Source organism: Geotrypetes seraphini, chromosome 13 (genome assembly GCF_902459505.1).
Source record: "Geotrypetes seraphini chromosome 13, aGeoSer1.1, whole genome shotgun sequence".
NCBI classification, from domain to species: domain Eukaryota; kingdom Metazoa; phylum Chordata; class Amphibia; order Gymnophiona; family Dermophiidae; genus Geotrypetes; species Geotrypetes seraphini.
The window spans coordinates 59,824,653-59,839,705 of NC_047096.1; the positions used below are offsets into that span (position 1 = coordinate 59,824,653).

Here is a 15,053-nt window from a genome sequence, read left to right on the forward strand (position 1 = left end):
CGTTACAGGGCTTCAAAGAAGGTTTGGATAGGTTCCTAGAGGACAAAGGGATTGAGGGGTACAGATAGGAGTAGAGGTAGGTTATAGGGATAGGAGTAAGAGGTAAGTTATAGAAATAGTCAGGGATCACTGCTCAGGCAATAGGCCTGATGGGCCGCCGCGGGAGCGGACCGCTGGGTGAGATGGACCTCTGGTCTGCCTCAGCGGAGGCAACTTCTTATGTTCTTATATATTTAAAATGTAAAGCTAGCTATCCTCTTCATAACCTCTAATTTCTTATTATGTCCTTCCCTCATTTATTGAATTACCTATAAACCGTGTCGAGCTCTATCTTTATGGAGATGATGCGGTAGACAAACTTAAGGTTTAGTTTAGTTTAGTGAAGCTTCAAATAATGTAAATTAAAGTAACATTATAGAAGTCATCAGGACACCTAAAAGGAGGTGCCCAATGACAGAACTGCCCCAGTTGTGAGATAATTCCTTTCTTTTCTATTCCTGAACTCACTGATCTGCACCTCATTCCCTCATTCCATGATGAAAAGCCCTAAAAAGTTCTGTTCAGATTCTTGCAACGTCTTGTTCCTGTGTAAGTTAAACAAGCTCCCTCAGAATCCATTACCTCACACAGTGTTCTTTCATGCAATACCCAGGGGGCCAATGGCAGCCCCCACCCCACCATTACCTTTCTGGGGGGGGGGGTTCTTCTACTCTACCTCTCTTACCATGCTCAGGACAGAAAGATGAAAGTGAATGGGTGGGAAGAACCGCTTGCTTGAAGGAAAAGGCATTTCTCAATAGACTAAAAGAGAATGCATTTGAAAATGCTCACAACTTTGAGGATACTCCCCCCCCAAAAAAAATCAGAAGTTGGGAATGGATGTCATCAGCATACCTTGGTCCACAGTGTCGTGGTCCTATCTGGCAGCTCTTCTTCAGCTTATAAATTAATGGAGACCACGGCTTTAACCCTTTCCAAAAAAAAAAAAAATACTTACTGAGGTAACTTTGCGGTAGATCTGGGCCGCATTCTGACACTCTGAATACGGGTACTCCGATGTGGCCATCTCCAACATACACATTCCAAAGGCATATACATCTACGGCTTCATCATACTTCTCGTCATACATCTCTGGGGCCATGAATTCTGGTGTTCCTGAAGAGCAGCAAAGAATCACATTAACACTATGACTATACCAAACCTTTCCTTTCCTGTAGACCAGTGGTCTCAAACTCAAACCCTTTTCAGGGCCACATTTTGGATTTGTAGGTACTTGGAGGGCCTCAGAAAAAAACAGCTAATGTCTTATTAAAGAAATAACAATTTTGCATGAGGTAAAACTCTTTATAGTTTATAAATCTTTCCTTTTGGCTAAGTCTTAATAATAATATTATCATTTATAGCTAAAGAGACATATGATCAAGAAACTATTTTATTTTACTTTTGTGATTATGCTAAACATACTGAGGGCCTCAAAATAGTATCTGGCGGGCCGCTTGTGGCCCCCGGGCCACAAGTTTGAGACCACTGCTGTAGACCTACCAACATTTTCATTCTACTCAATTATTTCAGTGACGCTGAAAGCTTTGCCGGATCGCGAAACATACCAACAGAGATCTCTATTTATTGGAATTTTCAAACAAGTTCACACTTGGTCAAGCAACACAGAACCAAATGATAGCAAGTAAAAGGGGGATGGGGTAAAACGCGGACCTCACGGACCTGACGAACCTCGCGGATCTAAAACCGCACGTCCTTAAAAATCTGAGGTCCGTGTCCGTGCCACTTTTAGTTTCTGTCTCTTATAGACCTCTATGACATTTTAGCTCTGAGGATCTGTCTCAGCATAGGGAGGGAAAAGTATTAGGATCCGTCAGCGCTAAAATGTCATAGAGGTCTGTCAGAGCCAGACTAAAAGTGGCGCGGACCTCATATTTTAGGAAACCGGTTTATAGGATTCATTTTAGAGCCACTCCAGCACTAGTCTCTGGCTCTGACAGTCCAGAGATTATAAACACAGAAAAGAATTAAAAGGCCAGAAGGAAAAGTCCAGCACGCTGGTGGGAAAAACACAGAATCATGAATGAGAAAACCTAAGACAAAGAAAAGGAGGAAGGGGAACCATAAGAGAGAAGAGAAAAGGTGAGAGAGCTGAGAGAAAGAAAGGGGACTAGTATGTGATGAATTGTTTGTACAATCTGAATCACACAGTTGCCAGGTCCAAGATTTATCCTTAACTCTTCCTCCCGGGGACCTCTTGGACTATGCCAGAGCGTTAATTGTGCAGCTAGTAATAAAATATGATGTCTGGAAAGCAAACTGCAGTACGGGAATGTTTAACAGCAGTCTCCCCACGAAGATCACAAGTTACCTCTTAACCGGTAAGTTCTCGGACTGGGAGAAAAAGTGACTAGCGGTGTGCCCCAGGGCTCGGTACTTGGGCCCATCTTATTTAAAATTTTCATCAATGACCTAGAAGAAGGAACATCCAGTGAAATCATCAAGTTTGCAGACGACACAAAGCTATGCCGGGTAATCAGATCGCAGAAGGATAGCACCAACTGGAACTGGAACTCCAGAGTGACTTATGTCAGTTAGAGAAATGGGCGGAAAAATGGCAGATGAAGTTTAATGTGGAAAAGTGCAAAGTAATGCATTTAGGTAGAAAGAACAAGGAACACGAGTATAGAATGTCAGGTGCAACTCTGGGCAAGAGCGAACAGGAAAAGGACCTGGGTGTACTGATAGATAGGACCCTGAAACCGTCGGCACAATGCACAGCAGCAGCAAAGAAAGCAACTAGAATGTTAGGCATGATAAAGAAGGGGATCACAAGTAGATCGGAGAGGGTCATAATGCCTCTTTATAGAGCAATGGTCAGACCACACTTGGAATACTGTGTCCAACATTGGTCTCCCAACCTAAAGAAGGATATAAAACTGCTGGAGAGGGTGCAGAGACGAGCAACGAAGCTAATAAGAGGTATGGAGAACTTGGAATATGAGGAACGACTCAAGAAACTGGGACTGTTCTCCCTTGAGAAGAGGAGACTGCGAGGGTGATAGGATCGAGACTTTCAAAATACTGAAAGGAATCGACAGGAAAGAAAGTTATTTACAATGACCAATGTGACACGGACAAGAGGACATGGACTGAAGCTAAGGGGGGACAAATCCAGGACAAATATCAGAAAGTTCTGCTTCACACAGCGAGTGGTGGTGGACACCTGGAATGCTCTCCCAGAGGAGGTTATTGTGGAATCCACACTCAAGAGGGAAGGTGGATTTGGGATGTAATTTAATATGATATGTTATAATATGTTATATAGTATAGTATATTCTATTTTAGTTGAGAATGTGATGAAGGGTGGGTGGATGGGGATTTTACACTATTAGATTTTATGTGTTAGATATTATAGTGCTATATGGAAAGTACTTTTGTGATATATTTTTGTGCATTTATTGTTTGATTTGAAAATGAATAAAGATTTAAAGAAAAAAACAACAAATATTACACTTTCATCAATATTATATAACTCACATTCAGTATTTTATATACTGTACCTATCACACTCTTGGCAAAGGAGGCACTTTTCAGTGTGGCTAAACCAAGGTCTCCGATCTTTACTGAGCCCGTGGGCCCAGTGATAAAAATGTTGTCGCACTTCAGGTCACGGTGAATGATGGGGGGAGACCGCGTGTGCAGGAAATGCAGGCCCTTAAGAATCTGGCGGCTCCAGCGCTGCAGAACCTTCAGCTTCATCTCCTTGAATCTCTTCAGGTAGCTGTGTGCATAAAACAGAGGACAGCCATCAAGAATCATTATTTCCAGGTTGCCACTATCAAGTACAATATGTTTCGCTTGGGTGCGAGGTTTCTACCGGCTCCATTTTTTTCCCCCCAGACAGGCCGATCCAGTCCTGGTTTTGCCCCACTGCATGCAGGGATGTTAATTCCTGCTTTTTAAAGAGAAAGTCTGTAGGTGAAATCAGGGCAAAAATCAGGATTGTCCCTCTTCTTCTCCAACTGCTGTGTGCATATGTTTACAATCAGTTCATAGTCTTCCAATAACCCACTTTAGATTACTGTAATATCACATATCTAGGGTCAACTAAGAAAACACTGCAAAGACTTCATCTGGTTCAAAATGCTGCTGTACGTTTGATCTTTGGACTGAAAAAGTTTGACCATATAAGCCCTTTTTACATGCAACTCCATTGGCTCCCTTTTTTAAATTCAGCTGCTTCGATTATAAATCACTCTTTGGATTACTACCATCCTACTTATCTTCCCCAATTAAATCCTTTCACATCAAGCAAGAACACAAGAAACTGGGGCATGTTCATGTACCCTACTCCGAAAGCCTGCCGTTATAAAACTCTAGCCTTTCAAGCGGGGAGAATGAACTCTTGGATGTGTTCTCCGATTGCCCACTCCCAATCCTACTTTGAGTTTAGAAAATCACTGAAAACCTATCTGGTTGGTAAATTTAGGCGATGACTTCACTTTCCTTCACTCTACATTGTATCATGTTGTAATTTATTGTATTGTATAACGCTGAGTTCTACCGATTCCTACTGATATGCCTCAGTTCTCTTGCTGGGCGGTATATAAGAAATAAAATTATTATTATTAATGTAAAGTACAAGTTCATAATCCTTTATCCAAAATGCTTGGGACCAGAGACATATTGGATTTGAGAATTTTTCGGTTTTCGGAATGATGTGGCACCAGTGGTCGTGGCGATTCATATTCGTCGCCTGCTGCAGCCCTGCAGGCTTCTCTCTGCTGCCTCCCGCCTTGCTAATTTCACTTCCTCTTTCCTTCCTGGCGGGGCCACAGCAAGCAACAAATATGAATCACTGTGGCCCCCGGCAGCACCTCAGAGGTACACCAGTGTGAGGTAAGATGAAAAAACGTCAGCAGAATAAAGTCTTTAATGTGACTTTGGGGCCAGGTCTCACTTATGATGCTAAAAATAAGCTCTTTTGTACAAATTAGCAATGCAACAATGTTACAAAACATTTGGGACACCTTAGTAAAAGAGGGGGAGGATAGTTTTTATCGTTTCTATTGGTTGGCAATGTTTTCAGTTTCATTTTGTATTTATGACGTTTTGGATATGCATATCACTATATGTTTTATTTTTATTCAGAGTACGATTTGAGTGACCTGCAAAGCACAGTTACTTACCGTAACAGGTGTTATCCAGGGACAGCAGGCATATATTCTCACATGTGGGTGACGTCATCTACGGAGCCCCGATGCGGAAGCATTTTCAAGCAAACTTGATTGAAGATTTAAGTTTGCTCTGCTGCTCCACGCATGCGTGCCTTCCTGCTCCACTAGGGGGTGCATCCCCTCGTGGTCTCCAGTTCACTTAACTAGCCAAGAAGCCAACCTCGGGGAGGTGGGCGGGTTGTGAGAATATATGCCTGCTGTCCCTGGATAACACCTGTTACGGTAAGTAACTGTGCTTTATCCCAGGACAAGCAGGCATGATATTCTCACATGTGGGTGACCTCCAAGCTTACTGAAGAGGGATGGAGGGAAGTTGGCAATTTAAGCAAATAGATTTCGCAACACCGATTGGCCGAACCGGCCATCGCTTCTGGACAGGGAGTCCAGACAGTAGTGGGAGGTGAAGGTATGAACCGAAGACCATGTGGCAGCCTTGCAGATTTCCTCAATAGGTGTTGACCTGAGGAAGGCTACGGAGGCTGCCATCGCTCGGACTTTGTGTCCCGTTACTCGACCATGCAGCGCGAGACCAGCCTGAGCGTAGCAAAAGGAGATGCAATCGGCCAACCAGTTGGACAAGGTGCGTTTGGAAACTGGGTGACCTAACCGGTTTGGGTCGAAGGACAAAAACAGTTGTGGGACTTTCCGGTGTGGCTGAGTGCGTTGGAGGTAAAAGGCCAACGCTCTTTTGCAGTCAAGAGTGTGGAGCGCCACTTCTCCGGGGTGAGAGTGGGGCTTGGGGAAAAACACAGGTAAGACAATGGACTGATTGAGATGGAAATCAGACACTACTTTAGGTAGGAACTTTGGATGGGTGCGGAGTACCACCTTGTCGTGATGGAATACCGTGAAGGGTGGGTCCGCTACCAGAGCTTGTAGCTCACTAACCCGCCGTGCGGACGTGAGTGCAAGTAGGAAAATTACCTTCCAAGTGAGGAATTTTGGATGGCATTTGTCTAGGGGCTCAAATGGAGGTTTCATTAGTTGAGCCAGAACCACGTTAAGGTCCCAAACCACCGGGGGAGGTTTGAGAGGGGGGTGGACGTTCAGCAGGCCCTTCATGAAGCGAGTGACTAGGGGATGGAGCGAGAGGGCTTTCCCTTCCAGGGGCTGATGAAAGGCCGCAATCGCACTGAGGTGTACTCGAATGGAGTTGGTCTTTAGGCCGGAATGAGATAGTTGAAGTAGATAGTCAAGGACCAGGGGGACGGGGACCGACACCGGGTCCTGGCTGTGGGAGGAGCACCAGGTTGAGAATCTGGTCCACTTTTGGGAGTAGCAGGTTCTCGTCGAGGTTTTTCTAGAGGCCTCCAATATCTCCTTGACTGATTGAGACACGGGGAGAGCAGTCAGGGGGAGAGAAACCAAGCATTCAGATGAAGAGATTGAAGATTGGGATGTAACAGTGAACCCTGACCCTGTGACAGTAGAGAGGGAAACAGAGGCAGAGGCAGTGGATCTCTGGCACTGAGTTGAAGTAGAAGGGAAAACCACGGCTGGCGTGGCCAGCGAGGGGCAATCAGGATCAGGGTGGCTTGTACTGTTTTCAGGTGGACAAGCGTCCGCAGTATCAGAGGGAACGGCGGGAACGCGTACAGGAACCTTCCCTCCCAATCGAGGAGGAAGGCGTCGGCCTCGAGCCGGTCCGGGGAGTATATCCGGGAGCAGAAGAGAGGCAGCTTGTGATTGTGAGGGGACGCGAACAGGTCTATTTGAGGCGTCCCCCACCGTTCGAACACTCCTCGTAGGGCCTGAGAGTGTAGTGACCACTCGTGTGGCTGGAGGAGGCGGCTGAGTCTGTCCGCCAGGCAGTTTTGTTCTCCTTGTATGTACACCGCCCGAAGGAAGGTGTTGTTGGAGATTGCCCATTTCCAGAGGCGCAGGGCTTCCCGGCAAAGGGGCCAAGATCCTGTGCCCCCTTGTTTGTTTACGTAGTACATCGCTACTTGATTGTCGGTTCGGATGAGAACCACTCGGTCGCGGAGCAGATGTTGGAAGGCTACTGCTGCGAGGTAGATGGCCCGAAGTTCTAGCACGTTGATGTGGCAACGGCGGTCTTGTGCTGACCACATTCCTTGGGTGCGCAGGCCGTCCAGATGGGCTCCCCAAGCGTACTCCGACGAGTCCGTGGTGAGTACCTTGCTGTGGGGTGGGGTGAGGAAGAGCAAACCTTTGGAAAGATTTGAAGAGTCGGCCCACCAGCGGAGCGATCGTTGCAATGAAGGAGTCACTGTCACGGAGTGGTCGATCGGGTCCCGGTCTTGACGCCATTGAGACGCCAGGGTCCATTGAGGGATTCTCAGATGGAGGCGGGCGAAGGGTGTGACATGGACGGTGGAGGCCATGTGGCCCAGGAGGGTCATCATCTGTCGGGCTGATACTGAGGTCAGCCGAGAGATCCTTCGGCTCAGGCTTACTAACGCCTCCAGGCGCGGAGGGGGAAGGAAGGAACGGAGGCGAACCGTGTCCAGCGTGGCCCCGATGAACTATAGGGATTGTGAGGGGCGTAGTTGAGATTTTGGGAAGTTTATTTCGAACCCCAGACTTTGTAGATAGGTAATAGTCTGTTGGGTCGCTGAGATAGCCCCTTCTTTGGACGGGGCTTTGATTAGCCAGTCGTCCAGGTAGGGGAATACCTGGAGGCCCTGGGAGCGTAAGGTTGCTGCTACCACCACGAGGCACTTGGTGAAGACTCGAGGTGATGATGCTAGTCCGAAGGGGAGGACTCGGTATTGTAGGTGCCAGTCCCCTACTTGGAAACGCAAAAACTTGCGGTGAGCGGGGTGCACTGGGACATGTGTGTACGCCTCCTTGAGATCGAGGGAGCAGAGCCAGTCGCCCTCGTCGATCAGGGGGTAGAGTGTTGGTAGTGAGAGCATCCGAAACTTTTCCCGTACCAGGAATTTGTTGAGGCGTCTCAAGTCTAGTATTGGGCGTAGGTCTCCCGTTTTTTTCGGTACCAGAAAGTAACGGGAGTAGAAGCCCTTCCCCCGTTGGTCGGGGGGGACCTTCTCCACTGCTCTCAGGCGAAGCAGGTCTCGAGCTTCGGAGAGGAGTAGAGGTAGCTGAGTCCTGTTGGGAGGGCAATTCCTTGGGGGGTTGTCCGGGGGAATGGCCCGAAAGTTGAGAGAGTACCCTGATGAGATCACGCCAAGGACCCATGCGTCCGTCGTGAGTTGTTCCCAGCGAGGGTAAAAGGCTTTGAGTCGGCCTCCGATGGGAAGGCGGCCTGGGACTATGGCGGAGGGGGCCCGCCCCCTTCCGCGTGTCCCGTCAAAAGGACGGGGATGGTTTGGTGGTCGCGGGCGGTTGGGACTTGGGCATGGCCCTGTGATGGGCTTGCGGACGTCTGGGTGGGGGCCGCGAGAAAGCAGGGGTGGACTTTTGTGGGTAGCGGCGCGGAGGGGCCCTGTATGGCCTGGGCGCTGGCGGTTTGGGCTTTTGCCAGACAAGGGAGGCAAATGAGCGTTCATGTTCGGAGAGGCGTTTTGTCGCCGCCTCGATAGTGTCATCGAACAATTCCTTTCCCACGCAGGGGAGGTTAGCTAACCGGTCCTGTAAGTTGGGGTCCATGTCGACCAGGCGCAGCCAAGCTAGTCGGCGCATGGCGATAGCGAAGGCTGCTTCTCTGGAGGAGAGTTCGAAGCCATCGTAGGCCGCGTGGAATAGATGAAGGCGCAGGTTGGAGAGGGACTCTAAAAGCAGGCCGAACGTTTCCTGCCGGGAGGCCGGTAGGTCAGTCTCAAAGGCTCTCAATAGTCCAATGAGGTGTTTGAGGTATGATGTGAAGGTGAAAGTGTAGCTTTGCACCCTAGAGGCCATCATTGCGTTTTGGTATAGTCTCCTGCCGAACTTGTCCAGGGTTCGGCCTTCCCGGCCTGGGGGTGCCGCTGCTGAGACCCGGGACGGGTGAGCCTTTTTCAAGGAGGATTCCACTAGCAGCGATTGGTGGGAGAGCTGCGGTTGCTCGAATCCCGGATAAGGTACTGTGCGGTACTTGGCCTCCATTTTGGAGGGTACGGCCGTGACCATGTAGGGGGTCTCCAGGTTCCTGAAGAAGGCCTGTTGGAGTACCGGGTTAGGTGGTAAGCGAAGGGACTCTCTGGGCAGTGATGGCATATCCAGCTCCGCCAGGTACTCTTTAGAGTATCTGGAGTCGGACTGGAGGTCTAAGTCCAATGCGTGGCCCATGTCTTGGACAAAGCGAGTGAAGGATGGGCGAGATGTCCCCGGAGCCCCGTGCGGGGTCAGGGAACGAGACCTTCGTCGGGTGGAGAAGGATAAGGAGGCTTCCCTCGAGTATCGAGGTTCATGCTCTGATCCATGCTCCGAGGTTGGGGAAGCACTGTGAGAGTGTTCCGGGGTTGTCGATCTTCGGCGTCTCGAGGAGCCCCTCGGAGACGATGCCGGGGTTAGGGGTACCGATCGATGTCGGATTGGTGACCTCGATCCGGACTCCCTCGGAGAATGCGTCCGAGGGGGAGTTCGGAGGATACGCGGGTTGGAGAGTGATAACTCAGCCACCCTTAGTGGTCCAGTACGAGGTGTGGGAGAACGGCCTCGTAGGGTTGGTGAACCTCGGGCCTTCTTGGAGGTACGGCGGTTCGAGGTTTCTGTCGTTCTAGCCCGACGTTTTGCCCCTCGGCGGTCCGCAGAGGGGGAACGTCTCGGGCGTCTCGGCGAGGAGTCCGAGGAGGATGGGATGCGGCGAGGATTGCGCACCTTTCCTCGAGGTTGTTCGGTGTGAGGCTCAGGTTGGTCTGGCACATTCGAGGTCGAGGCCGATTGAAACTGGGCCATTGCAGCGGACAGCTCCGACGTGATCATCGCTCGGAGTAGGTCCTGGAAGACGGGCACGGACAGCATCGAAGGCATGTCCCCTGCCTCTGTGCGCTCCACCGGGGGCGACCTCGTATCAGAGTATTCCCGTGTGGTGGAGGCACGGCCCGAAGGCTTGGAGGGCTTAGACGGGGCTGTAAGCATGGGGCTTCCGCCATGCGTCGCCGTTGTCCCCGAGGCTGGCTTCTTCGCTGTTACAGAACCTGAAGAGGGAAGAGGGGACTTACCCGGAGCCGAGGCTTTCTGTTGTCCCGAGGACTTCGGGGTCGAGTCTCGAGGCGATGCCGAGGTTTCCGGGGCCGAGGTCAAGGCCGGGGCCGAGGCCAGGGCCGACCTCGAGGCCGAAGTAGAGGGTTGGTCCGGGGTGAAGAGATCCGCCATGCGGGCTTTTCTTCGGCGGAGGGCCCGGTTTTGGAAAATAGCACACTGGGGGCAGGAGTCGGTTGGATGAGTCGCCCCCAGACAAAGGATGCACCGGCGATGCGGGTCTGTGAGAGAAAGAAGCCGCTCGCACCGGGTGCACTTTTTAAAGCCGGTCAAAGGCCGGGACATTAAATCGAAAGTAGCCGCGGCTCGATTAGCCACGCGGCCACGGGGACCCGGAAGCCTCCGGGTCGTTGAAAACGAAGCAGGAATCAAGTAAAAAGGTAAGGAATTCGCGCACAGCGACTTAATCGTGAAAAAACAAGAAAAAATCGCGGTGCTAGAAGGCAGTTGGGGCAGAGCCTGAAAAACACGTCTTCTAGGCTCGCGGAAAATTTTGAACTGGAGACCACGAGGGGATGCACCCCCTAGTGGAGCAGGAAGGCACGCATGCGTGGAGCAGCAGAGCAAACTTAAATCTTCAATCAAGTTTGCTTGAAAATGCTTCCGCATCGGGGCTCCGTAGATGACGTCACCCACATGTGAGAATATCATGCCTGCTTGTCCTGGGATAAAGTCTTTTATAATTTGTGGCTATATTAACTGACAGACTCTTAAGGTATGTTATTTGATTATTTATTTGTTTTTAGGTTTGTCAGTTTTATACTCAGAGTATATGACCTGTGTGTTATGCATTTATTCTGTTCTTATTTATAGGGCCTCAATTGAACAACTTCCTCAATTTACTCTTTGCTATGACTAGGCTGGACTCCTGAATAGCTCTGTAATTGTCTAAATGTAATCTAATTGCTGTCATGACTATTCTGTTCTTAAATTGATTGCAAATGCCAAATTGTAACCCGTTCTGAGCATCTGGGAGAACGGGATAAAAATCGAAATAAATGAATAAATAAAATATCTTGAATGCTTTTTGAACATATTTTTATACATTGATTGGTGTGCATTTTGGTTGCTTTTAGTAATTTATTAGTGCTGTCCTTTTTATTTTGTATGCAATGTTTTAAATATGCTTATTACTCCGCCAGTTGGTTTGTTCCATATGTTCTGGTCTTGTGACCGGGTGCAAACCTTTTGGTCCTTTGTCTGTCTCTATCTGCAGACGATATTACAGCGTAGAATTCCTCTGCAGGTGGATGTTTTGCTTCTTTCACAATTTTCTTCTTTGGGATTGTCTAGGAGTCATTCTCAATTGTTAGCTAGGAAATGTATCCTTTTACTGTGGAGACAGGCTTGAAGTACCTGCCGTTACCATGTGGAGAAATGAGGTGGTTTTTTTTTTGTTAAAATATGAATATTTGATGTTAACCATGGTGGTCCTGGGCTATTTGAACACCTGTTTGGGACAACTTATCCCATAGAGCCCGAAGTGCTCTCCTGAACTTTTGACACTGGGGGTGGATTGGGAGAGGGAGGGGGGAGGTTTAGGTATGTTTTTGAGTCCTTGTGGTCTACATGAAGAACCACACGGTAGACTTTTATCATTTGTTTTTCCGACTGGGCTATGTTTACAAATGTTGTGTTTTTTGTATTGTGCAATTTCCAAATAAAAATATATATATATTTTTTTAAATGCTTATTATACATATGCCACATTATTTCTTGATATGTAGTGTTGTTTCTTTATATGCATATCTTTTGATAGTTCATTTTATGCATTAAATATGCATGATTTTGTATATGTTTTTAATTGATTGGTGCTGTCTTTGTTTTTTTATTCATTGATGCATAAATGCTTATTGTTATTTTTGTAATTTTCATTTGTTTTTATATGCTTATGATTGCAATTTTGTTGATTTTTTTATGCATATATGTATATATATTGGTTTCATTAGTTGTGTGTCTTATGATTGTAGACTCCTGAAGCAGGTCAGTTTGGCCAAAACATGTACAAGTCGAGTCATTGAGTTTGAACAAATAAAAGAGACTTGTGAAATAAATTGAGTCCACAAGTCTTGATTGGACATCTCCACTCATTGCTTTATAAAATAAACCCACCAGGATGTTGAAAAAAGCACCCAATTGGGCAGGAAAATCAAATCGAAAAATCGATTCAATAGGCTGAATCGAATCAAATTTTTTTTCCTGAATCGGGCAGCAGTACCAGCTGTGTCTACGCATGGCAACCATTTTCCCACATCTAGTTTCCCCTCTCTGAACAGAACCCATCACTTACGTTTTCAGAGTTCCTGATGTCATCAGCTCTGTGACTAACACGATGCAGATCTGCCCCTTAACGGTGGACTTCCAGGAATCATAGAAACGGACGATGTTGGGGTGCTGGAGACCCTTCAGCATTTCCACCTCTTCACTGAACCTCTGACGCTCAACCTTGGTAAGCTTCCGAGTCTAAGGAGAATACAGAATGGGTGTGAAATGCAGTCAATCCCAGTGCGACACTCTGAACTTTAAATCTACCCCATTAATGACATCTGTGGACTATTGCAATATCATCTATCTACCATGCCCCACAAACATGATAAAGCAACTACAGACAGTACAAAATACAGCCCTTAGATTGATCTACTCACTTGGAAAATTCGACCATATCACCAATGCCTACCTAGATTCACATTGGCTACCTATACAAGCACGAATTCAATTCAAATTATACTGTCTATTATTCAAAGTAATAAACGGCACTGCTCCCACCTACCTAAACAATCGCCTAAATCGGAACCTTACAACCAGACAAAGGAGAACTCAGACCCCATTTTCCTACCCTCCACTCAAAGGTACTCAGCGCAAGATGTATGATAACCTACTAGCGACGCAGGCAGTGAGACAAGACCCCTCCATCTCCAACTTGCTAACAGCAACGAGCAACTTCAAAACATTTTGAAAAGAAATCAAAACCCTGCTTTTCCAAAAAATTTATCCCGATATCTTAACTCTCCCCCTCGTCCTTCTCCCCCATGTAAATTTCCCCCTCAACTATCTACCTCTCTTGTAATTTCTCCTCAAAGACTCAACTATGTAACCAGCTCCCCCCAAAATTGTAATTTTCCTGGAAATGTCCAGTTATCTTCTAATGTAATCCGCCTAGAACTGCAAGGTACAGGCGGAATAGAAGTCACTAATGTAATGTAATGTATAGTATCAAAACTTAAAAAAAAATACTAAGCAAAAAAATCAAATAACCAACTCAAAATCTAATTGTAAGAATACACTTATCATAAAGCTAAAAGATTCTCATTGAACAAACTCAAGGCTATCTCAATTAAAAGAATAATAAAACTAGTCAGTGTGTGCCTATGATTGAAAAAATTATTAAGCACGAAAGAGTTATTTTTCTGAGGCTTTTTCCCCTCCTTTGTTTTCAGTTTGTCTAATGAGAATCTGACAGCTCTACAATACGTTTATTCATACAATTAGATTTTGAGTTGGTAATTTGATTTTTTTAATTAGAATTTATTGCATGTCATCAGTCACATCTTTCTTTCTCTCTCAAAACTGGATTATGTTTCCGACATGAGATTTCTCGTAAGCCTCTCTATCCCAGACATTAAAACCCTTTTCTGGGGTTCAGCTTTCACCCCTTACCTGAGGATGTTTAGATGGTAATTCAATTACACATCCCCCTCCGTATTCGCGGAGATAGGGGATCAGCATGGCCTCGTATACAGAAAAACCGTGAATTACTTTTCGTATGTTATTCGCGGGTTGGTTTATTTTAATTTTTTTTATTATTTTTTTTTTTTAATTCTTTATTCATTTTCAAACTTTCATCAAGTGTACAAATATCAAATCAGTATCACAGCATACATCACTTTATATTCTTACTATTATATCTTATAATACAAATATTTAACCCTCACCCCACCCGTCAAACCCATTCACAATTTCTAAACTGAACAATAAAATATAATACCCTCCCCCCTTCCTATACTAACTGGTGTATACTTCCAAAGGAAAATGGCGTTAATCTTTACAAAAGGATGTTAATGGCTCCCAAATTTTAATAAAGTTCTTATAATTTCCATGTTGAATAGCTAATGATCTTTCCATTCTGTACATGTGACATAATGAATTCCACCAAAAATTAAAATTTAGTCTACTGTGATCTTTCCAATTATTAGTGATATGTTGAATGGCGACTCCAGTCATGATCAATAAAAGAATGTTATTATGTGAAGATATCTGACTCTTTTTCCTCATAGACATTCCAAATAATACTGTATCATAAGAAAATGCCACATGGTTTTCTAATAAACAATTTACTTGATCCCATATTGAGTTCCAAAAGGCTAAAATAAAGGGACAATGAAATAAAAGATGATCCAAATGCCAGCATCTATTAGACTTTGAACTATTTAACTTTTGTAATCTAACTGGGGTCCAAAAGAAAAAACCATGTTTGTCTCATAGATGCTGACCCCGTAAACATCTTATTCTCCAAGACCAAATTTGTGGCCATTGAGATGCTGAAATCTGATGCTTAATCTCAATGCTCCAAATATCCCTCAGACCATTTTTAGGCTTTTTTTTTTAACAGATTCACTAATACTTTTATACCATATGGGGTTTTTTGGGTTTTGTTTTTTTTAAAAAGCCCGAAAATAGACACAAAACTGCGAATAACCTTTCCTGTTC

The 15,053-nt window shown here is 46.1% G+C and overlaps 1 protein-coding gene across 1 annotated transcript in view; it reads right to left on the reverse strand.

Moving 5' to 3' along the window:
- Window positions 1-15,053, reverse strand: part of WNK4 (WNK lysine deficient protein kinase 4) — a 233,957-nt gene that overhangs the window by 92,849 nt on the left and 126,055 nt on the right. Inside the window, exons 2-4 of the mRNA XM_033917613.1 lie at window positions 12,637-12,809; window positions 3,564-3,784; window positions 998-1,155 (exon numbers count right to left, since the gene is read on the reverse strand). Coding sequence (XP_033773504.1) covers window positions 998-1,155; window positions 3,564-3,784; window positions 12,637-12,809 — 552 coding nt within the window. The remainder of the gene's footprint in view (window positions 1-997; window positions 1,156-3,563; window positions 3,785-12,636; window positions 12,810-15,053) is intronic.